At 37.3% G+C, this 25765-nt stretch overlaps 1 protein-coding gene across 10 annotated transcripts in view; it reads left to right on the top strand.

Moving 5' to 3' along the window:
- The window catches only part of Ralyl (RALY RNA binding protein like), a 690262-nt gene that overhangs the window by 535750 nt on the left and 128747 nt on the right, over window positions 1–25765 (top strand). For all 10 annotated transcript variants that reach the window (XM_052715025.1, XM_052715020.1, XM_052715026.1 and 7 more), the window contains one exon: window positions 2652–2727. In XM_052715025.1, coding sequence (XP_052570985.1) covers window positions 2652–2727 — 76 coding nt within the window. The remainder of the gene's footprint in view (window positions 1–2651; window positions 2728–25765) is intronic.

Genomic DNA, 25765 nt, shown 5'->3' with positions numbered 1-25765 from the left:
GACTTCTATTGTCAGTGTTTGTCAGTGACATTAATTTTGTTCAGGGCTGTGATGCTAGGTCTCATCAACAGAGCTATGTTGTTGCCTGTAGCTCTAATTCTCTCTCCACTCCTCTTTATTTTTCTATATTAGATTGTCTTTTCTAAAAGTGCACAAAGTATTTATCCTATTACCTGTAAGTATATCACACTGAACACTCTTTCCCAAGTCGTACGTTACACATATGCAATAATTTCCTTTTTAATTTATTTTTATTTATTTATTTCATTTTTCTTTATTAAGAAGTAATTTCTTTAGTAGCACAGTCCTCACATGATTAAATTTCATTTATTTTAGATACCAACTACAGTTTCCCCTCCCTCCCCTCCTCCGGTTCCCTCTTCCCACCTCGCATTGACTGCCCCCACCCCATCTACTCCTCCTCTGTCTCCCTTCAGAAAGGGGCAGGCCTTCCATGGGAGTCAACAAAGCATAGCATATCAAGATAAGGCAGGACCAAGCTCATCCCCCTGCATCGAAGATGGGCAAGACATCCTAGCACAGGGAACAGGTTTCTAAAAGCCAGCTCAAGCACCAGGGACATGTCCTGATCCCACTGCTAGGAGCTCCACAAACAGACCAAGCTACATAACTGTCACAAATATACAGAGGCCCTAGGTCAGTCCCATGCAGGATCCCTAGCTGTTGGTCCAGAGTCTGTGAGCTTCCATGAGCTCAGGTCAGCTGTCTTGGTGGGTTTCCTCATCATGACCTTGATTCCCCTGGCTCATACAATCCCTCCTCCCTCTCTTCATTGGGAAAGCTGGAGCTTGGCCCATTGCTTGGCTATGGATCTTTGCATCTGCTTCCATAACTGATGGCTCAATTTTAAACACTATACTTCATTTAAAACTGCAAAATTATTTCGAAGGTAGCTTCACTAATTTATACCAATACCTACACCGTATATATGTTCCACTTGCTCCAAAACCTGGTCAATACTTGATAATATCTGTCTGTAAAATGTGAACTCAATGACTTATATTAACTTAGATCTCCAATTACTGATGAAAATGAGAAATTTTTATTTGTTTATCACATTTGTCTTCTATAAAGTTGTTACTAGTTGTTTTTGTCAAATTTATTTTTTGGTGTTTTGACTCATTTTCCTGTGATGAAGATCATATATTTATGTACTCAAGAAACAAATCCTTTGTCAAGGCCTTTTTTTTCTTTCTGTGGCCTTTATGTGACTTTTGATGAGGAATAATTCCTAATATAATATAACATAATTCATAAATGTTATCTTTTAAGCCTAGTGTTATTTTTATGTCTTTACTAAGATCATCATTCCATATTTTGAGTTTATAAATGAATTCTCATTTCCTTATCACTTAAATTTTACATATTTTATATTTAAATATTAGTTTTTTTTAACAGTGGAAAGTATGAATTCAACTTTGTGATTAGCCTTTTCAGTACCTAATTATTATAATACTATTCATTAAAAAGTCTATTATGGTGACAAATTATAGTAAACACTGAAACATGATAAAGGGGTACCATAAATTTGAGGACATGCTGACCTCAGAAGACTCTCTTTAAAGCCTAACTTTCTAATTTCTTAAAAGCTTAACATTTCTTTTAAGCACAAGACTAGCAATTGTATGCATGCAGTATTATGTTTTCAGACATCTTGTCAGTCTAAGACTCTTGGTGACATTTTCAGTTCATGAAGTCAAGATGTGAACCCCAGAAATACATATCATTAAATGTATGCTGTGAAATTAATTTTATCACTTTATTTCTTCCTCAGTAAATATGATAAGCATTGTGATAACATAATGGTGGAAATTAATAGGAACAAAGCTGTATCCCATACAAATATTTATAATTGTTGAGATGTCTCAAATAATTTAAAAATCAGAAGGGATCTCATTACTTTTTTTATTACACATCTTGATTCTTCTCTCATTCAACACTTTTTCTACATCACATTATATTCCAATATGTTATATATTTTTATTTGTTTCGATTCTTTCTTAGTATCTACATTTCCCTAGTAGGGTATAAAATCCAGACAAGCAAGGGTCTAATTGTTTTTTGTATATGACAATTCCCACAGTATCTCATGTAAAGGAGATGTTTCCATACATTTTACAGAGAATGTATAAGATTTGTGTAAGAAGGAATAAAGAAGTTGCTTAGATGGTAAAGCATCTGCTACACAAACATGAAAATCTGGGTCTGAATCCTCAGAACCCACATGAAAGGACTGATGAGGTAGGAATATTCTTATAATTCCCAGCACTGGTACAAAGGGGTCTATGAAGCAAATTAGCCAGAACACTTTGTTTAACTGATGAACTTCATGTTCAGGAAGAGACCCTGTCTCAAAAAAAATAAAAGTGAAACCAAGAGAAAATATGTGGACCCAGGGTTTCCATGTATGTGTACATCTGTATTCCTGTATATGCACTTACATGCACACTAACAAGTACAAGAACCACATATAAAAATGTCACACATAGACACACAGTATAAATTATTTAATAAATAAAAATTATAAAAGGATTTGTGTAAATAAATAGAAAAAAATTAAACTTCCAAATTATAATGTTTCCAAATTGTTTATCAGTGCTATTTTAAAAACTGCTATTTTATATTTTCAGATATTAACATGGCAGGGGAACCCAAACCATACAGACCAAAGCCTGGAAACAAGAGGCCACTGTCTGCTCTTTACAGGTATGTAAGAAACACCATCCCACTATATATAAGAAATTTTTGCCACTTTATGAGACAATATGATATGCAAGTAATTAGTTTAAAACAACGATCTTTACTCTTAAATTCTATTGGTTAATCACAAACACATACACACACACACACACACACACACACACACACACACACACACGCACACACACATAAACACACACACCAAGAGGCACAGCAGATGCTTAATGTTTTCATATATAGTTATATCCCTGCCAGTCACAATCTGTGGCTGCACAAAAAATGTTTGTGAGAAACAACTTAAAAGAAGACACACTAGATCTCAACCCATGCTTTGAATGTTTCAGTACACAGTTGACTGGTCTGCTCCTGGACTCATCATGAGACAGTTTGCTTTTGAGAAAGGGCAGGGAAGAACAAAGCTGCCTACTTTGTGACATACAGGAGACAGGTGACAACACAGGAATCAAAGGACAGCTCCCAGTGGCATACCTCCAGTGACTTACCTCCTCCAACTAGACCCCACATTCTAATAGCCCGCTCCATATGAATTCAGTAGATGAATACATTTATGAAGTCGGTTTCCTCATGATCAAATCCCTTCTTAGAAGCACCACCAGCAAGAAACAACAGTTTCAACACGTGAGCTTTTTAAAGGGTCGTTCATATTCCAACCACAGCCATAATCATTCCATGAGGCTGGACAGATTTTTCCATGGTTAAGAATGCTTGCCGCTCTCCCAGAGAATATGAGTTCTGTTGCCAACACAAGGAACAATCTGCGCTGCTGACCATCTCCCACATGCCATGTACTCTGAGTGTCTGAATGCTACTTGACATGTTTTTATTTCAGCCTTCTGTGATAGATCAAGAACTTGAGGTTACATTTCCTACTGATTTGTATCAACAAAGGCCATTAGTAAACATGATACCAGTAGTCAAGTCCACATCAGCAGACATGATCCTCCAGTATTCCTCCAACTGTAAATTGGTTCAGCTTATTTTGTTACACTGTCTATGATCCTCTCATGCCTATTTTCCCAGAATGACAAATATAGTTCTCTTATCTAGACAATCCAATTACTTTATTGTCTATCTTAGTTAGGGTTTTGATTGATGTGAAGAGACAGCATGACCACGGCAACTCTTATAAAGGAAAACGTTTAACTGGGACTGCTTTACAGGTTCAGAGGTTTAGTCCATTATCATTATGCAGGAAGCATGGTAGCACACAGACAGACATGGTGCTGGAGAAGGAACAGAGAGTTCTACATCTGGATCAGCAGGCAGCAGAAAGAGAGAGACTGGGCCTTGTAGCACGAATCTTAAAAGTTCTTATTAATAAAATCAAACCTGAGGCCAGGTATTGGGGTGAATCCTGGAAAATCAGAGAAGCAGAACAAGCCACAGCCACCTCACCTTGCCAATTCCTCAGCTGATCCTGTTTCCTCAGACTGGATGCCTCTCAGCTGAACTGTGCTGCTCAAAAGCCTCAAAGCTTAACCAGCTCTAGTTCCTGGTCCTCACACCTTATATACTTTTCTGTTTTCTGCCATCACTTCCTGGGATTAAAGGCTCTTGTTACCATGCCTGGCTGTTTCCAGTGTGGCCTTGAACTCACAGAGATCAGGATGGATCTTTGCCTCCCAAGTGATAGGATTAAAGGTGTGAGTGCCACCATTTTCTGGCCTCTATGTCTGTCTAGTGGCTGTTCTGCTCTTTGACCCAGATAAATTTATTAGGGTGCATTATATATTGGGGAACACAACATCACCTTGGGGAACACAATATCACCACAGGGCCTGACTAGGCATTTGAAACCCCAAAGCCCACCCCCAGTTACACATTTCCTCCAAGGCCACAACTCCTCCAGCAAGGCCACATGTCCTAATCCTTTCAAATAGTGCTTCCCCTTAACCTATGGGGGCGTTTGTATTCAGATTACTACGGTGTTCCAAGGTCGGCAGTGATAATTTTTCACTGTATTTTTCTTTCCTGTTTCTTTGTCAGTTCATCAGTGCCTATACCTGTATCAAAGTAGATATATTCAGGCCTTGATTGCTCTGCATGTATTATTATTAGCAAATGTAAAATGTGGTTGATCTAAGAAAGAAGACAAAAGTTATTTCATAGAACTTTCAGGTTTTTCTTTGTTTTGTTTTATTATTTTTTTTAAACAAGCACTACTGGAAAACAAAACAAAACGAAAAACTGCTCTGCAGTTGAGCCATACGTCCCACTTCATGTACTTTTGCACTTTTCTTTTTTAAGTGCTGACATTGCATCTGTCTCTCTAAAATTCACTTTACTTAGATTTAGCAAGTTGTTCCAGGCTATTGAGATCTCTATCATCCAATTTATTGGTACTCTCTCAGATATGTTTCATCATTCCACTGCAAAAGAGCTAAGAGAAGTGTTGAGCAAGGCTTCCTGTTTCACTGATATCACTTGGTTAACAGAAAATTAAGCTATATGTTTTCAGATGGACTATGCTCTGATAAGGGATGGTTAAAAGAGCCCTCAGGAGAAGGCTCCATGCTATTTTCTTGCCTTTATTCTCTAACTCTAAATATCTCTAAGTATTCCTGAACTCATGTATGTAGTCTCCTCTCCCAAACTGAAAAAAAAAAAAGATTATAAACAGATCTCATGGAAGGGCCTATTTACACTGAGGATTCCAAGTCTATCCAGTAAATATCTAGCCTAGATTTTCAAGCTATTGTGATAAAGAAATATAGCTTATTTATCTTCTTATTCTAGATGTTTCAATGTACTCAATCTGAAAATAAGTAAATAAAGATATTCAACCTCAATAAAACATTTTATACAAAATAGTAAGCAACAAAAAATATATACTGATAATTTGCCATAAAGTAATTTACATTGATAGGAAAAGGTAGGGATGAAATCATTACCCAAACACATGGCACATTTTGCACCTTGCTTGAGGCAACAACTAAGCAATGCCAATTATTTTCTGATTAGTTTCATTTTAAATGTGCACATATATAGTTGTTGCTAGTACCGAATCCTGAAAGTCGTGTATTCAATTATTGACAATGCAAGCTGGCAAGACTTTTTCTTCTTTTTTCTCTCATCTCACAGTTACTAGTGTCTGTATAATGATGTTAGTTTTCATATTTTCTCTGTTCTGGAATCGTTTTGATTTCCTTATGGAGATGAAAGCTCATGAGAAGACACTAGTGTCTTTCTAACTTATTTTTTTTTTACTACCAAGTTATGTTGAGTTGTAAATTCAAAAGATGTAGAAAAAGTTGGTTTAAGTATGCTGTACTCTACACAAGGTACATCACTGGGGAAATGTTCATTTGTCCTGTTTTCATCTATTTAAGTAAATGAAAGTTGAAGTGTGTGGAAGTTGACAGACAATAATAAGGAGAGCAGAGAGGAATGGAAGCTCAAACTGAGAAAACCCTTTTTCACTCACCCTCTCATTCCCACATAATTTTAACAGTACTGTACTTTCACAGAGAAAACATTTCCACAGTCATTATTCATCTACTCAACACACAACTCCTGCAGTCTGAGATTATATGCTTTGCTACACACATAAGAAATCTAAGTTTCAAAGACAATAATACTTTTTTTTTTCCAATGCAAGGTAGGAGGATTAGTAGCTGAACTCTGGTCCTCAACTTCTAAGTGTGGCGACCTTGTCACTAGAACACAGCTTCTCACCTTCACTTACCTGTTAGCACCTGTACAAAAACAGGCAATACATAACACAGCCTTTCTAGTCACCAACACCAGCACTCAGTCATACCTGCCTGTGAATATAATGCCAGCAGTTGAAAGAGTAATGACTGAGTACTAAATACGTCATAAGAACAACTGGCATCTTCTTGTGCAATGACGAGATCTTAGCTTCCAGTTATCTATCATGCTGATTTTCATGCTTCTTTCCTTCCTTTCCTTTCTCTTGCTTTCTTCCCTACTGGACATTTGACTCAGGAACCTTTACATGTTGTGCCACTTTACTGCTTCTCTTTCACTGTTTTATTTTATTTTTAAACAACATGTTGCCAAATAAGTTGCCAAAGCTGGCCTTGAAATCATGCACATGCAGGTCTTGAATTTCTGATTCTCCTTCCTCAGTCTTCTAACTAGCTGGCTTACAATGCTAATATAATGAGGCCAGGCTAGGATTTTCTTGATCATAAAAGGTTCTGTAGTGGAGGTGAAATCACTTGCTTCATTTGGAAGAGATGTCAGCTTGGAAATGGCACACTAAGTATTTCCTAATGTTTGAAATTTTGAGTCTATTTATTTATCTTCCATGAAATAGCATAGTTCTATTTGTGCATCCATTTACTAACACACGTACCTTAATACAACCACAGAACACTTACTTACTATACTTACAGAGGTCAAAAGGACTTCTGTTACAGAAAATGCAAAACCACAGAGTGAGAAGAAAACACAATGGGGTAAAAGTGCTGTAGCTGGAGAGCTTCTCTCCAGGTCCTACCAAGTCCCGGCAGTCCGACAGCCCACTTATAAAATAAACACACAGACGCTTATATTATTTACAAACTGTATGGCCATGGAAGGCTTCTTGCTAACTGTTCTTATATCTTAAATTAATCCATTTCCATAAAGCTATACCTTGCCACGTGGCTCGTGGCTTACCGGCATCTTCACATGCTGCTTGTCATGGCGGCGGCTGGCAGGTCTCTCCCTCTCAGCCTTCCACTTTCCAGAACTCTCCTCTCTCCTTGTCCTGCCTATACTTCCTGCCTGGCCACTGTCCAATCAGAGTTTTATTTATTGACCAATCAGAGCATTTGACATACAGACCATCCCACAGCAAAGTGTGTTGGGTATATATTTAAAGTAAGTTTTTCGTTTACTATATGACTTTAAATTGATGTGTCTCTGTGACTACACTGTCTGGGCCTGTGCCTGATACATAATAAAAACTTCTTCACCCCCATCTACTTTGTCACTGTCAATCTGCCACAGTCTGCTTTTCTCTCTAAATACCCGTTGACACAGGTGTGTGCTTTGTATCTTATTTTCAGAGGATTTTTCAATTTAGCCATATAACTTTCATTAATACCTACTGTATGTTTAGTTTATGTGGTATATGTGGTAGATAGAAAAATACACTATAATGAGACTTAAAATAATCTTGCTATATTATGCACAAATTAGATGTAGAAATAGATGAGGACAACCACGATTCCTACAGGCACTCCAGGAAGAAGATAAGTGAGAGCATTACTAATTCTGCCTATGAAGAAGGAAGTGAACTCTCAGGAAGTTATAGAGAGAAGAGGATGCTTGAGCTGGTTGTAAACAACTAAGGATTTTATACAAAAGTAAAGGCATAATGAGCAAAGAAAGCATGCAAGAGTTGAAGCATGGAGGACACAAAAGAGCATCCCATAGTGAGAGCTGATATGGTTAACTTGGAGGAGAACAAGAATATTATGTTGGTGGGGGCCATAAATACCTCTACACATTATATTATTATACTTTTATTTTTCTGACAACAAGGAATCATTTGGCTATGTGACTGAGGAAGTGTGGTATGAGGGAGGGAGGTGTGAGCTTAGGCAAACAGGGAATGATCATAGGAGTGACACAGAAGAAACAGGAAAGACAAGATAAGCACTGAAAGCTCAAATGTAAGTCTGTAGAAAGGAGAAAAAAAATAAATGATTCCAGTACTGAACATGAATTCACAGAGACAGGCAATTCATTAAAATAGCCCTTGCAATAAAAAATGTCTCCCATTAGAGTCCATTTGTAAATGAAACATAATTAATCATTTCTGAGTATTTCATAAATATTGGACCTAGTCCTAATCATGAATAGCTCATGCATTCTGCAGGGAAAAATACTGTAATATTTAATAAATTGCTGCTTCAAATGTTCTGTGTACATTGCAAACTGTCTATGGTACTCTGAAATTATTATTCTCCCCTAGGAAGTACATTTTCCAGCATGCTAAGTTCCAATTAATGCTAAATAATTGGTAAATGACAATTATTATTTGAACATTTTGCTTCTGTTTATAAAGCAGACAGGACTTTCCTCTCTGGCTTGGGTAAAAGTAACAAATATACTAAAGAACAAAAGAATGTTCATCAGAGCTAAACAAATGCAGATTTTCACTCAAATAGTGGCAGCCTTCTGAGTTACAGAGAACACAGATTGAAGGGGTGGAAGGATGGATGGACGGATGGATGGATGGATGGATGGATGGATGGATGGATAGTACATAAAATTTCATCTCATTAATTTCACAGAGGTTATTGAGTACCATTTTCAAATATTGTGGGCATCACACAGGTCCTTTTGTACCCAAGAAGACCTTAGTAGTTAAGTCACCATGAAAAAAAAATTCAAGACTTCTTAAAATTGGAAAATGATAGTCTTTAGACACATTACATAATCATCTTTTTCAGGCCATCCTTTTTGGTGCTGGAAGTCATGAATGTGGGATAAGTTATTTTGAAGGACAAAATCAGAACCTGTCTAAGGAAAGTAACTATAGTAAAGTACCAGTCGTAATCTATTTTTTAATCCATTGACATGAATTCTGTGATCTTTCATAATGGTTCTAGAAGATCTCACGGAAAGAAACCTCCAGTAGTCACAGAATGCCTTCCAGGATTTTGACAATAGAAATTAAAATTCTGGAAGTTAAGTTCTCATTCACTGCAAACACAAAATTAGTATGGAGGAAAGGTATCCTGGTCGTCTTTACTTTGTTGGCCTTCTCAGCATGTTGAGTTAGCAATGCAGCTTTTGGTTGTTGTTTTTATTTTCTGTCTCCTTTGAGGGTACAAAAAAAAATACACCCTAATTTGCAAAGTTTAATATTCCCTTTGTGAATCCTGTCAGCTCTGGAAAAGGCTCTGTTCCATTCTGATTTTTTTTTTTCTTTTTGCTGAGGCGAAACCACCTGAAAGGCAACTTCTTTGCTTCCAAGGTGGAGCATGAGGGTATGAAGGAATTACTTTTCCTTGTCCCTGCATGTGTACATCCATCCTATCCTTTTAAACTAGACAGGAACCAAGCATTGACTGACATACCTGGTTTATTTCAATGGTATATAGTTTTTTCCTGGATCTGTGCAGAAATTGCAGTAATATTGCTTCTATTCTACTCCTCCCATCAATGCCTACAAATTACTGACATACCGTTCCCAAAACCAATAAGAGAAAATATCAAAAAAGTGTCTATATTTAAAATTTAATATATGTGAGTATTTGAGGGTGAATTCTCTCAAACTAAGGTTCTAAATGAATGTTGCCACACTTTTGTATCAGAACAGATTCCAAAAATGCACTTTACTGATAGTTTAAAGCTATGCCAATAGTCGATGTGAATACCTATAGAGTTAGACAATGGTTCCTTTAACAAATACATTATGAGCAGCAACATGGAATTGACCTCTCATTCCTCAGCTTTTTTAGCCACATAAAGGAAAAAAAATAATAGCTTCCTAGAAAAGAATATGCTTGTGAGCGTGATGCTTTTATGCATATAAAATATTCACTATGCTAATTATTATGATTATTCAAAGAAAACATCTATAGTATTATACTATATTTGCTTATAAAACAAATAGGAAAGGATTAAAAAGCTAGTGTGCCTGCCTCTTAAACATCTCTAATGTGCATTCAAAACATTAGAAAATAGATTTATTTTACCAAAAGGCAATGTCACTACAACATAGTAAACTTGTATATCGCAAGGGAAGTAATGGAAACCAATGAGGAAGAGACACTGAACACACAGAACAGGGGTCAGGAGCTTTAGGCATAAGGCTCTGACTCATGAAGGATGCTTGTCCCAAACTGGAGGTGGAGATCTGCAATGGGGAAGACAAGAGCTAGAAAGAGTCAAGCAAGCCTATTTTAGCTGAACCATCATCAGATGTGAAAATGTGGCTAAACTCACAATCAACTAAATCAGTTCATGTGTCATATAACTTCTCAAAGCAAAAGTATTTTATTAATCTACACTTTATTATGTTTTATAACTATTGTGTTTTGAAAATTTATCTTTTATTTTGTAAAATTATAATGTAGTTATACCATTTATCCTTTCCCTTTCCTCGTGCCAAACCCTGCCATATAACCCACCTGCTCTTTTTCAAATTTATCACCTCTTTCTTAATTAACTGCTGTTACACACACACACACACACACACACACACACACACACACACACTACTGAATACATCAGTAGAACCAGCTTACTCTGTAGAATGTTAGTTGTCTGCATGCTTTTAGGGCTGACCACTTGGTTACCCAAAGCAAAAGGCTTTTAATGCTTTTGCTTATGCTACATTCCTCACAATTTACTGCTGAGCAAATGTAAGTTACAGAACTTTTCATTTAAAGTGTTCAAAGAAATGCTGACACAATACCAATAAAAATAGTTCTGCTTTAGGCAATTCTCTGCTAAGTTAAAGAATGGCCTATATGCCATTTTCTGATTAATTTTACTGTACAAATACCCATTATTATCTTCTTCCCATGGATCAGGATATGATAGTGATATAGAAGATATACTAAAGTACACTTCCTTAGCACAGAGGAGCTATGTAAGACCTTTGGGATTCATATTATTAGAAAGTCCAACATCTTTTTGCTTCATTTGAGACCAACTCTTTAAAACATGGAAGTTAAAGCTCAGGAATTAAGGGAGAGGTAGGGTCAGGCAAAGGCATAAGTATATGAAGAAAATGTGTACAATGACACAGGATTACAGGTCTTTCTCCAGGGTCTAGCCTAACTTAGAACTAACAAAAAAGCCTGTGTGCTCAGGTCTTATGGAAAAAGTACCAGCAGCAGGAAGGATCAATCCTGTGTCTCCTCTCCAAAACTGACGAGTCCTGTAGAAGTGTTTGACAATGAAAATTACCAAGATGAACCCCAGCACACAGAATTTCAGACAAAGGATTATCTGGGATCAACAAATTTTATAAGATTCCTGGTAAGCAAGCTTTTAAAAAGGGGGAATAATGATTTATGTAATTGTGTGGTAAAGACAAGTACTCAAATATTTGAGAATTTCTTTTCTTTATTCTCTTTTTTGAGCAGAAATTATTATATAGAGTTTTATCTAACATCATCTAAAATATAGGAAGTATCATCCCATATAGCATGAAAGTACACACACACACACACACACACACAGAAAGAGAGAGAGACAGACAGACAGAGATAAAGAGAGAGAGAGACAGACAGAGGGAGAGAGATGCCATTTAAAACTGGTAGCATTTTTCTCATGAAGTCTCACAACAAAGGAAACTACCACAAAGAAACCATCAAATATGACTTTAAATTCACTCAAGGCAATTTTCCATCCTGTGACATCCTTTGGCAAATTTACCACACAATAGAATCTCACAATGGAGTTCTAGATGATTGAAAATTCAGGGTCTCCTGAATTCAAATTGCTCACTTTAGCTAGAGTTTTCCTGGATGGCCCACGGTCAGGACAAATCTCTTTTACCCGCCAGTCCCACAGCCACTCAGACCCAATCAAGTAAACACACAGAGACTTATATTGCTTACAAACTGTATGTCTGCATCAGGCTTCTTACTAACTGTTCTTATATCTTAAATTAACCCATTTCTATTAATCTATAAGTTGCCACGTAGCTCGTGGCTTACTGGTATCTTAACATGTTGTTTCTCATCATGGCGGCTGGCAGTGTCTCACTGACCCAGCCTTCCTGTTCCCAGAATTCTCTTCTCTGTTTGTCCTGCCTATACTTCCTGCCTGGCTACTGGCCAATCAGCATTTTATTTATACAGAGCAATATCCACAGCAGCCCACAAGTTTACACACTTGCAGAAGACAGAAGGTAAGACTAGGCCAACAACTTGATGACTTGTTCACCCAGCCTTCAAATCAGAAAACAAGCATAACTGGATATCTCCAACCTTCTCCCCAGGACCACTAGAGCTGCTACTTCATGCTTCTTTGAAGTAGGAAGACACAGACGAAGGTAAAATTACCATAATGTAGAAAGAGCTAGAATTTATATTTTGTCTTCATAGTCTGCAGATGAGAAAGAAGACAGAAACAGTTTTCACTTTACAGCTTGAAGCTTATTTTCAACTAGTTGTTCTCTTTCATACATAAAAATACATGCTCTTTTATTGAACCAAATTATTTCATCAAAAAGACCCCTTAACCCTTCTCCAGGTATTGAACTGTTTGATTTCTCCTTAAACTACACTAAGGGGTACTGAAGTTACAGTGCAGACAGTAACCCTGAATGTTCACACCAGAACTAGTTAGGCAGAGGAGCAGCTCATCTTTTCCCTGCACGTGAGGAAGATGCTTTGTATATTTTCTCTTTCAAAGAACAATACCATTCATTGCTCATAAATTGAAAATTCTTCATTGTCTACGTAAACCTCACTTGTTTTCTTTACCATTGTACATTTTTTTGTTCTTTTCATGGCACTTTAATCCTGTGACTTGTTTTCTGCTAAAAGATTTAAAGCCTTGTGCTTCCAATATAAGATACTTTAGAAGTCAGTTACCTTTATGTTGAAGGGTCATCTAACAGTCAGTTACTTTTTATTCTGAAACTTCATCCCATCTCTCTTTTCTTTACCATTAGCTCATATTATCACCATGCCAAGTAACCCATTTATTAAAGTTCTCATCATATTTCTCTTTTCATAAGATTATGGGGGAGGGATTATGAAAGAAATGATAATGTGCTTTACACATTACCAGGTATAACAAACTGAATCAGAATAATATAAAAATTTTAATGATAAAATTTTACCTTCTCATTGTGCTATTAAGAATGATATTAAGTCAAAATATTTCTCCATTCCAGAATCCTGTTCATTAACAAGGTAGAAAAACTTAAAACCATAATGCAGCTCATATCACAAGCAATTGACTTGGAAATTAAAGAAAAAAAAAACAGAGCAAAACACAGGCTCATAACCAATCAGCTGAAACTTATAACAAACTTGTTTGTAAGATAAACAGGTACTAATCCTCAAATAAGAGGACACAACCACACCATTCATTCTAACATTACTGGGTAATTGAGTCCTAATTTATGATATCTAATTGACTTCCAGAGGAAGAAAAATACCCATCTCATGTCCTTAGGACAGGAGGTAGTTGGCTATTCAGGGCAAGGTGCCCACTGAAGTTAGACTCCTACAAACACAGTGTATTAGTTCGCCTTTTCTTTTTGTGACCAAATACTTGACAAAAATGGTTTTAACAGAGAAAGTTTATTTTGGCTCAGAATTCAGAGGATTCAGTTTTTAATCCACTGGCTCAGTTGTTGGGCCCCTGAGGTGAGGTTGAGCCTTCACAGTGGAAGGACATGGTGGAAGAAACATATTTATCTCACAGTAATCAGAAAATGGAGACATAGAAAACGGTCAGGCACAAGAAGTATCACTCAAGGTCACATTCAAGTGATTTAATATACTCACAATGATCCCACCTCCTAGTTTCCACCATCAACCATAACTATCATGCCATCAAATTATGACTCTATAATAGTTTAAAGCCTTGATGAAATCAGAACCATCATGATCCAATCACATCTCCAAACTTCTGCCTCTGAACTTTGGCAATCATGCCTCATGCACATAAGAGTTTCAAGAGACCCTTCTTAACATTCTAGCCAGGTTCCCAGAGGCTTAGGTCTATCTCATATTGCAAAATTATTTAGTTCATCTTCAAAAGCCCCAATGTCAGCCAGGCAGTGGTGGTGCACTCCTTTAATCCCAGCACTCAGGAGGCAGAGCCAGTCAGATCTCTGTGAGTTCAAGGCCAGCCTAGTCTACAGAGCTAGATCCAGGATAGGCACCAAAACAACACAGAGAAACCCTATCTCGAAAAAAAAAAAGAAAAGAAAAAAATCCCAATGTTTCAAATTCTAGCATTTCTTAAGAGTACAAGTTCAAATTCTTTTGTGAGACTCATGATGGACTCCTAGCTATAAACATTATATATTTGTGTGTGTGTGTGTATGTGTGTGTGTGTGTGTGTGTGTGTGTGTGTGTGTGTGTGTGTGTGTGTGTGAGAGAGAGAGAGAGAGAGAGAGAGAGAGAGAGAGAGAGAGAGAGAGAGAGAGCAAAAGATCCAGATAATATATTTGAAACATAAAATTATGGTACCAGAATAGAATAACCATTTTCATTCCACAAAAGAAGAATCAGAGCATTGTATTGTGGTTTACCTATAATCCCACCACTTTGAAGCACAAAGATTGCCACAAGTTCAAGGACAATCAGGGCTACATAGTGAGTTCGAAGTAAACTGAGGCCACAGTATGATGCACTACTACATGAAATAAAATATAAATAGACAAAAAAGGAAACCAACACAAAATATATTGAACTATTCAGGAAAAAATAAGTCCTATAGCTCTATTTCTGGGATCCAAGGTATATGGACTTTGATATATCATCCAAAGGGCATGGCAATCATATCCTTTGTTTGAAAACTACAGTGGCTCTTTTGGGGTTAGCCCTGCTCATTGCCTATAACTTTTCTTGTCAGATTCTACATGTTCCTGGCACCTCCAGCTTCCTGGGGTCTCTACTATGGCCATTGCTCACTCTCAAGTTTCATGTATTGCCATTTCAGGGAATTCTCACAGGAACTCTGACCCTGTTACACATTATCTGACTCCCGAGACTTTCCTTTCAAACTTGGGTGGATGCCTTTGTTATCCCATAACTTTTTTATTGTGCATGCCTAAAAATCCAGTATCACATAGATGACATAAATGGCCAACTCAGCACACAAAAATGCCAGAAACATTTGGTCCATGCCTTCAGTGGTATCTAAATATCTGGATTACTGGACATGGACACAAACTTTCCAAACAAGGTCCTATATGAGCAAAGAATCCTGGTCTCTCTTCTCAAAACAAACACATTTAAAAGAGTTTATTTCTTTTTATGCCTGAACTTAGGATAGGGGGGATCTGGCCAATTTCTGAGATCTTTTCATGGCATATTTCCTTCAACATAAGTGCAAAATACATGGATTCTTTTTGATGGTGCTAATCTCTTTAGAAACTACACATTCACTGGCCCCAATCTTGTTCACACTTATTTTTTATCTAAATTTTTCAGATCCCTGTACTCTGCTCTTCACTCACAATTAATCTGGCTAAAAGTACTCAACAACACCAACATCCTGAGTACTGAGAGCTTCTCATCAAATCAAGTAGTCTGTCACTTTTAAATTAGTTCCCCACAAAGTCTTTAAGCATGAAAAAAAGTAGAGAAATTCTTTGCCAAAACATCCAGAGTTTGTAATCTAATTCCTGTTATGATTCTCACCAGACATTTCCTGAGTACATTTTTTTTTACTCTTTACGTTCTTGTCAGCAGTCTTTCTTTCTTTCAGGATTTCCCAATAAATCTGTGTTTTCAGAGATTTTCTAGCCCACAGTTCCAAACATTTCTAAAATCTTCCACAACACGTCCAAATTGTTCTATACTTCATGGTCAGGTAGTGAGGCTAGTATCTTACTTCTTGGTGTAGATTCTCTTTCAGTCAGGATTGTATCACTATGAATACATAAATGGTACAATTTAAAGGTAAAGTGCTAGATTTAGACCACAGTTTCAAAAGCTTTAGTTAATGAAAGTTGATTACATTATTTCCAAAATTAATAAGAGGCAGAGCACTATGGTGGAGAGGGCATGATGGAGGAAAGCCACTATGGTCAGGAAGGAGAGAAATAAGATAAAGCCCTATTTCTATCACCTCACAATGGTGAAATTGGATTAAAAGTGTATCAATGGATTAATTCATTGAGGAAATCACAACTCTCAATATGCATTCACTTCTCCAAAACTACAGATCTAAACATTGTTGCATTGGGAGACAAGCCCTTAATGTGAGTCTTTAGAATTCATTTATAAATAAACTACAGCACATATAAATGCACACACATAGCAGGAGCCCTATTATTCCTGATATTCAAATTTCAATAAAAATATTCTGAACTCTCTGAGAACATTCAGAATCATACAAAATTAACAAATTGAACTGCTAGTCTCCTCTCTCTCTCTCTCTCTCTCTCTCTCTCTCTCTCTCTCTCTCTCTCTCTCTCTCTTACACACACAAAAAAAGTCCTTATAGTGAGTAATTTTCTAGGGTGTTTGCTCAAACATAAGAGAAGGAAGTGAAATCAGGAAATTGAATATTTGCAAAAGGAAAAAACTCCCCATTTTCAAATCTTATTCACCACCATTAGCAGACGAAAACCAAGGTTCAGAATGAAGAGTAAGCTAGGGCATTCCTAGAATTAGAATTATGGCTCAGATATCCTGTCTCCATTTCTAAAACTCATCCCATGTTTTCTTCTTTCAAATTCAGTTTTGGGGGACCTTTCTCTTTTTTAGAGAAGTAGCACAAGTGAGAGAGTAGTTTCAGGTCCAGTGTCCGTAAGACTGTTAGACAGTTCTTAAGAAACCCCCTCACCAGAAGTTGCTATTATTTGCCCTGGTGATTACTTTGTAAAATCAGGAACCAGGACTTTTCCTGTGATACCATCATTTCATACTTGGTGTTCTTAGAGAACAAGTTGTTTATCGTGTATCAACAAGATAAATAAGAAGAAAAATATGAATATGTAGAAGGACATTCAGTCCACAGCCTATCAGACCCAAGTAAACACACAGAGGCTTATATTCATTAAAACTGCTTGGCCTGCTCTCTCTGCTCTGCTCTGCTCCCTCTCTCTCCACTCCACCATCTTTCTCTATCTTTCCTCCCCAGACCTGGTCCTTTTGTCCCTCCTCCTAATAAAACTCTCTGCTACTAAAACAAAGACAAAAACAAACAAACAAACAAAAACAAACAAGCTGCTCAGCCATTAGCTCAAGCTACCACTGACTAGCTCTTACATTTAAACTCAGCCCATTTCCTTTATCTATATGTCACCACGTGTTCCATGTCCATGGCTTTACCTATGTGCCATTACATGCTGCTCCCTGGATGGCGGGCTGGCATCTTCTATCTCCTGACTCAGCCTTCCTCTTCTCAGAATTCGCTGTGTCTTCTTATCCTGCCTATACTTCCTGCCTGGTTACTAGCCAATAGCGTTTTATTAAACCAGTGTACAAAAGCTTTGCCCCACAGCACCTATTTCAAGTATTGAGAGACAATATTCACTAGAATATATAAAAGCTATTTTAGAATACACAAAAATACAGATGAATGACACAATAATCACAAACCACATGCCCCTTTCTCCTCTGTTGTCAACCTCTTATTGTTGCAATATGGATGAGTTTTATTAGCCACACAAATTATTTTATAAATTTAGATTGTTCTATTGTCTTTATATTTTATCCTGGTCAATATAAGATTAAAACATTTTTTTCTTAAAAATTAGAAAGTAATAGAAAATGTCGTATTGTAAAGTTTTTAAAGTGAATTTTAGAAGTACTAACCCTAGAAAATTGAAATTTACAGTATCTTAGTTTTTGCTTTATTTAAACATTTCAATTAGGAATAGTCATTTTTTTCTTGTGAAAATTTCATGTCCTATCTAACTCCTTTTAAAAGACAATTTTCTATTGACCTTTAGCTGTAAGAGTAAGTCTGGATGTGCTTCTTCTCCTTTGCTTGGGCAGAGGAGGATAAAGAAGCATCCTGGCCTCACTGGATTATTAATTACCCATGTTTGACATACATCATTCCTCTGGGATGTGAACTATTAAACTCCCAAAACATTCTTTCTAGTGGAATTAAATGTAATTACCAATCCATTTTACTGGTGTTTTTACATTCAGAATACCCAGGACGCTTCTAAGTCTAAGCCACTGACTCTTGCTCATGTTTATAGTACAGGAGAATCTTGGTACATTAATCATATTACACTGAGATATCACACAGCTTATGCTTTAATATTTCCATAAAATATTCCTTCTTCTGGCAGTAATACACACATGTGACAGAATTACTTAGTCCTGTAAAGTTTCCATTCATCAGAATACACACTGGACTGAAAGTCAGGAATCTACAACCGTGAGGCAGGCTAGTCTCATGCAGCAACCAAGAGTTTAGAAGCAATTCAACCCCTTTTAAGTCACTTTCTCATCATTAAACAAAAGACTAGGAACACACCAAATTTTTTTAAGTTTGTCCTCATTTCTAATATTCTGAGACTCTGTTGTTGACATCCTAATAATCTGGAGGAAAAACCAGACATCCATGCTTCTCTGTGGAATTTATTTATATTTACTTTCAAACTCTATAATTATAAAATGCCCCAAATACATACTCTGTATAAGAAATTGTATATATTGAAGCACACCTAAGGGGATAACTCAAAGTATTTCTATAATGTAAAAATATTAAATTATTCCCAAGATGTTCTTTGCAGATTTACTTATAATCACAAGGTATTCTGATTCAACAAAACTATGGAACAATAAAATATGCTGATTACATTAAATACTCAAAAGATATTTAGAGTGATATAGAAAAGGATTCAGCATTTGATTAGAAAAACAGAAAGCAAATTTACATAAACATCATGACTAAACCTACAGTATTAGTTACTTTTCTCTTGCTGAGATAAAATACCATGACCAAAAGCAACTCAAAGAATAATTAATTTTTAATTAGTTTCAGGGGGCTATATGTCCACAATGGCAGAAAAGGAATGTGTCCAGAGCAGGAAACTCAGAGAAAACCTCTCAACCCCCCACAGGAAGTGCAGGGTACACAAGAAGTGGGCAAGACTAAAAACTCTCAACACTGCCCCAGAGATAGGCTTTTCCATCAAAGCTGCATTTCCTGAAGGTTTCATCACTTACCCAAACAACACCATGACTGGAGACCAACCATTTAAATATATGAACTTAAAACCATGACAATCAACCCATGACTCATACAGGCTCATATTATAATGAAATATTTGGTCAAAATTCAAAAGCTCCACAATCTTTAACAGGTTCAATGTCACTCAAATAGCCACAGTCTCTTCTAAGGTTCAAGGCCATCTTTTTACCTTGTCCCCCTGTAAAAACAATGTTACTTGTCAACCACTCACAGGAAACAGGGAGTGCAAGCAGAAAGTGGGGGGGGGGGGGGGGTAATAAACCTTCCAAGCTACCCAGTGATGATTTTCTTTCAGCAAAATTTCACCTGCAAAAGATTCTATAACCTCTGACGAAAGCACTATGAACTGAAAAGCAAATGTTCAAATGCATGAGCCTATGGAGACCATTTCTCATAGAAACCACTACACCTGCTTAATAAGCATGTGTGAAGAACAATAAAGCAAAAAAATTCACTATGTTTGACTTGAGATGGTGTTTTCTTCTAATGTTATTACCTAACACTAAATTTTCCTGGTTTCGAGGTATTTTTGTAACAAAAGAAATACATTAAAGAGCAGAGTGTACCAGTTACAAATGATAGACATTATACAGAAGCACTCAGGCAGAAAGCAGTGACGATTTTTTAATACTCCATACAACCCCACATCTTCACCAGTCCCCATGGTTATTAGAAAAAGTTAATTTTCTAAAAGGGCAACTTCATTAACTTTAGTCTCACAGATCAGTGCTGGCTAGCAGCCCATGTAGAGATAAAGTCATTGTCAGAGCTAACTGCCTAAAATGCTGTGTCAGTCAGTAACAGGATAGGACAGGGTCTCCCTGTGTGAAAGGGGGTTTAGGAGCAGGGTGCATGGGGATAACAGCTGAAGTAATTTCATCCTCAAAAATGAAAAAGTCAAATCTGATTAGCTGTTAAAGTGGTGAAATGGAATGAATAAGTAGGAATGCATGATGATGACCTCTGATTTTAGGTTAGCAAGCAAAAAATGAGACAGTGTTTCTGCCTGACTACAACTGACCCTCCCTGTCCTTAATCTATGACTCTACTGTTTTGCTGTGTCTATGAGAAGATACAATTTATATGAGCCACAGGTAACAACTGCATAAAGCCAGGTTGTAGCCATGTTATGCAAAGCATAGCATATGTCCATTTGAACAAAGAGAACCTATCAACACAGCAAGGCCAACGGTTAAGAGTCATTAGATACAATATAAAGGCTTTTAATTAATTGATGTTTTCATTGAAAATAATTTTTCATACGATATATTCTGATCATATTTCCCCTTCCTCAACTTGTCTGAGTTCCTCCCCACCTATCTAACACTACGCCTACTTTTTCTCTCTTTAGAAGAAACATAGGCAAATAAAAACACAAACAAACAAGAATAAAACAAAGCAAACAAACAGTAAACAAACAAAGAGCATCACACACGTACATACAAACACACAAACAGCTAGAGGCTTTTAGGAAGGGTGCACCAACCAATCCCTGAATTTAATGATTGTGAATAAGTCTCTGTTTTTCAGAAATAAATGTCTATGAAGTACAAATAACAGAAGTGTGAGAGAACTCTGGCTCTTGGAGCTTTGCACAGTGCTGCTGGTTACTTGAATTCGTTAACAGGACAACTGAATACACCAGGGGTGAAGACAGAACTAAGATAGTGAGACGATTATAGAGAGGATAAATAGAATCATCATTTTTCTGTTGGATTATTGGAAACTGTCTTTTACTCATTCATGTTTAGACGTTTGAGAAAATATCCATAGGAATGACCTGCCTTTGAAAATAAAAACTAAACTGGTGCAATAAAGCTGTACTACTTACTATAAAAATTCATAGATTACAAAATAAATAATAGCAGACATTCTCTTTAATTGTAAAGGAAGATATATGTATCTTTACATGTCATTCAGAAAAGATGATGTAAGAAAATTAGGTATATGAGTGAATGGCATGTGGATAGGCAGTTACTGGACTACTGACATTCTGTCTGGAGGGAGTCACTTCCAAGAAAAGGAAACACGTGAACTCTTGGACACAGACAAAGATCCCAAACAAAACTTCAGCCATGGGGTTGGGGAGTCTGGAGCATTTGGGCTATCTGAGTAGCTGGTTTCCATGAACAGGTAGCTACAACAATGTCCAAACAGCTACAACAGCCATTAAGACTTAGGAGTTAATACACAGCCAAATTTTAGAGACAGACTAAGTCAATGGAAAGATGAGTAAGCCAATAATTCCTTCAAATGTTTCATCACTGGAAATGTTCAAAAACATTGGAGACTTAAGAAAAATCTCTGACCCCAGCAATTTTGACTGGATAATAGAATCTGGAGGCTTGGAAACACAGGCAATCTTTTACCTGTCAGTAAGGCAGACCCAGGAGGTAATCAGCTTCGCCTATTAAAGATAACTGCTCAGCCTATGTAGTGGAAGGAAAGATAAGACAAATTTGCTAAGTTTAAAAATTAAATTAATTATGATTCATTTAGTTATGGACAGTTGTGAGATTTTTTATTGTTGTTTTGTTTTGGTTGGTTAGTTGGGTTTTCACCTTTGATTTTTGTTTTGTTTTGGTTTTGTCACTCAATATACATCAGGGCACAAAATGGCCTAAAATGCCTGATGTTGCCTTTAAGTGTGAGTTACATGTAGGTGGTAGCAGATGTCTTAGAACAATATAACTAGGTAAGGATTGTGGGACACAGAAAGTACAAAGGTGTTGAACGGGACATTCAGGCAGGACATTGATGAGCAGACTTGAAGGTAGTGGTGAGCTGGCAAGGTGATACTGGGGAAAGGGTTCTATGTAAAGGGAATATCCAGGAGATAATCTTATAGCAGAGGAATATGCCCACAGTTTAGACAGCAGAAGACTGACGTCTCTGGACAGAGACAGGAGTATGGGTGACATTGGAGATACAATGCAGCAACAAGTAACAAAGGGTCTCCACTATGAAATGCTTCCATGAACTAAGAGTGAACTAGAGGCCTTGGAATGTGTAAGCATTGGATATATACCAAAAATATATCCAGAAGGGTCAGGAGCTGCAAGGGGAAAATATTCTTCAAGGAACCAAAGGCAGAATATGTACAACCAAGCAAATATTGGGTGACACTTCTGAGACAGACATGCTTTGCAAGCAGAACCAACAAGACTACTGGCATCTATGGAGTCAAGTATGTTGATTTTGTCATATGTTAGCAGTAACTAGATCTGCTACCTTAAAATTTTGTTTGATATATTTGGTAGTCTGAGTATGTCTGGTTGAAAAGCTCTATTCTGTGTGCTGATCAGGTGGCTAGAGCATATCACATCTGGTAATCAGCCAGGGTAGTACAGACATCTGTGTTGGTTGACCACCGTTCTCCACATAGTCTTTTTCTGTGACAAGTGAAAACTTTGTTATATTAAGGTGAATTTAAAGTAATCAGTATTCTTATGTGGTGACTTACTTCAAGAAGGAGAAAAGAAAATGGACATGATATACATCTAAAATTCCCGAAGTCAGGAAGCTCAGTCAGGAATATCATGACTTGCAAAATGTCATATTCTTTCCATGAAGGAAAGCCACAAGGACTCTTGATGAGTAGAAGAAAGGAACTACTGATTATCAGACTGCCTATAAGAGATATTTTCATGGTCTTAGAAGTAAGAATCTTGACCTATAGAACCATGTTAGTGTGGCCATGAATTTTTGGAGAAGATAGAAGAGGCTGTGGAGGGTGAACATTGTTCAGATCTGGGACATGTTAAAGTTAAGATGTCCATGAGACATCTGAGTAGAGTAAAGATGTCAAGTAGAGCATTGAAAACTAAGTCTGGAATTAGGAAAGGGGATCTGGACTGGATATTTATATTTGTGAATCAACAGTACATATATGAAATTCAAATCCTTGAGAATGGGTGAGAATAGTTGGTCCATAATGACTCATAAGAGAGTTACAGGCATGGAACTCTGGAGTTCCAATATATGAAGAGTGGTCTAGCAGACTCAAAAGGTACAGCTAGTGAGCCACTTTGAGTGGTCTGAAACCAGTGAAGAATGTTTTCACTAAGAACACATTGAGTCAAATGTCCTTCAAAGTTCATTTTAACTTATAATTCATGATGAACTCTGCATTGTGGAAGCTATTTAAAATTTTTGAAAGGAACAAACAAGATTTATATCTGCCAAATTTAAGGATTTGACCCAGTTCTGCAGGTTAATACAGAAAGAAGTCAGAGAGGATGGAACCTAGAATCAGAGACCTATGTGTTTTAAGATAGCTGCAGCTGCAGTAGGAGATGGAATCTATTTGCATTGCTAGTTATGTAGGGAACTCCTTCCAGGATCAAGGGACTCTGAGTTATTCCCTTAGGAAATTGGCACTGCCCAATCAACATGAGGCAGGGAAGATCATTGTAGTCTAGGCTGGAGTGATGGCTCAGTGGTTAAGAACATTGGTTGCTCTTCTAGAGGACCCGGGTTCAAGTCCCAACATCCTATGCGTAGCTAGCAACCACCTGTCGTTCCAGTTGCAGGAGATCTGATGCCATCTTCAGGCATCTACAGGCACTGCACGCACATGGTGCAGACCCACCTGTGGACAACACACTTATACATGTCAAAATAGATACATTTTTAAAAAATAAAGATAACCATGCTCTGAAATTAAGTACCAGTATTTGATTTCTTTAGTCATCTAAGGGCAGGTGGGTAAGGATTTGCAAGCTATATCAAAGAGGACCTAGGTTTACCAATATAGGAACTCAGATTAACCTACCAGACCTCTTGTCATGAGGAAGAGGACAGCAACCCAGTTAAGAAAATATACACGAAAATGTGCTGTTATTCTCAAACACTGTACAAATATTAGCCACAGCTTGATCTGAAAAAAGTCTTATGCGCTTTGCCAAGAGAAGGGGTGAGAGTAATGTTGAACCTGGGGTCTGCAGTGTGTGAGAAGGTGGGGCACAGTTGGAGTGTATAGGATGAACGGTAATAGAATACAGATCCGTGGGAGGGCAGATATTGCTGTTCTTCCATCCTGCTATGTCTTATTGATATTTAGTCACTGATCACCATTCATAGCTTTCATGGGTGCAATAACTCATCTTGACTGGTTATCACATGACTACATAAGATTGTACTGACTCTAATATCTTCATCTTCAAATGTAGAACGAAGACAAATGGCACCAGAATTGTGTAATGAACAGGACTGAGGATTGAGATCTAAACCTAGATAACTCAGTGACTGATGGTCTATTTCCACAGATGGCACTCTAGGCAGAGGCACTTGGTCTGTAGGATTTTTCAGCCATTAGCAAGCAACTAAGTAAACTGAAGGTGACAGTGGAGAAGCCACTGGTTCCTTTTCCTGTGTTCCTCTCCTCACATCCTAGGCTCAGAACGTTGATGAGAAAATGCATGGTTGAAAAGAATTGAGATTAAAAGTTCTTTTTTTTTAAGAAAAATATTGTTATTATTTAATAGAAATGTCTGCACATCTGTGTGCATCACTTCCACTGTGGAACTGTGAAGTGCATTCTAGGGTCACATTGGAGAAAGTAGAAGCCACCAATCTGCCTTGGTCAAATGTTCTTCCCATCCCCACAGAAGACCCCTGAGGTGTCAGATAAAGTATTTTAGGCCTCCCAAGAGAATCTTACAAGGGCTAATGATCTTTCTTGCCAGGAGGTGCTTTTGAAAACTTCACTTCCTTTCTTACTATAGTTACATCCTCTGGCAGAGTTATGAAAGAACATTATAGACTGTCCAAGGGATATGAGCCTGCAGCCTCAATTTCCAATGAGGCAAAAGTTATGACTGTGAGTGTTAAAAACCTCACTGAGCTTCTTTGCTGATCCCACAGCCATCTATTAATCTATCCCTGGGGAGAGCAGTGCAGATGGTGGTAACTGCAAATGAAGCTTACCAAGGACCTGATGGTAGCCCTCAGCAGAGATTTCAATTGGGCATGAAAGCCCTTGAAAATGGTATTAGAGGAGGGTGAGGGCAAAGCTAGTTTTATTCCAAAGAAATTGAATCCACCAGAGAGATATTCTACCTTAGGAGTGAACAAGCTTAGTTCTCTTCAGAATTGAAGGTTACTTTGGCTACTTAATGACTAACAGATAAATACAGGGAAAAAAGCACAAATATACTGAAATATTAAGGCTAGAGGCATGCTTTCAGTGATTGTC

This window comes from Peromyscus californicus, unplaced genomic scaffold, assembly GCF_007827085.1.
Source record: "Peromyscus californicus insignis strain IS unplaced genomic scaffold, ASM782708v3 Scaffold_5__1_contigs__length_169319896, whole genome shotgun sequence".
NCBI classification, from domain to species: domain Eukaryota; kingdom Metazoa; phylum Chordata; class Mammalia; order Rodentia; family Cricetidae; genus Peromyscus; species Peromyscus californicus.
This window is presented reverse-complemented; position numbering and strand designations above follow the sequence as displayed.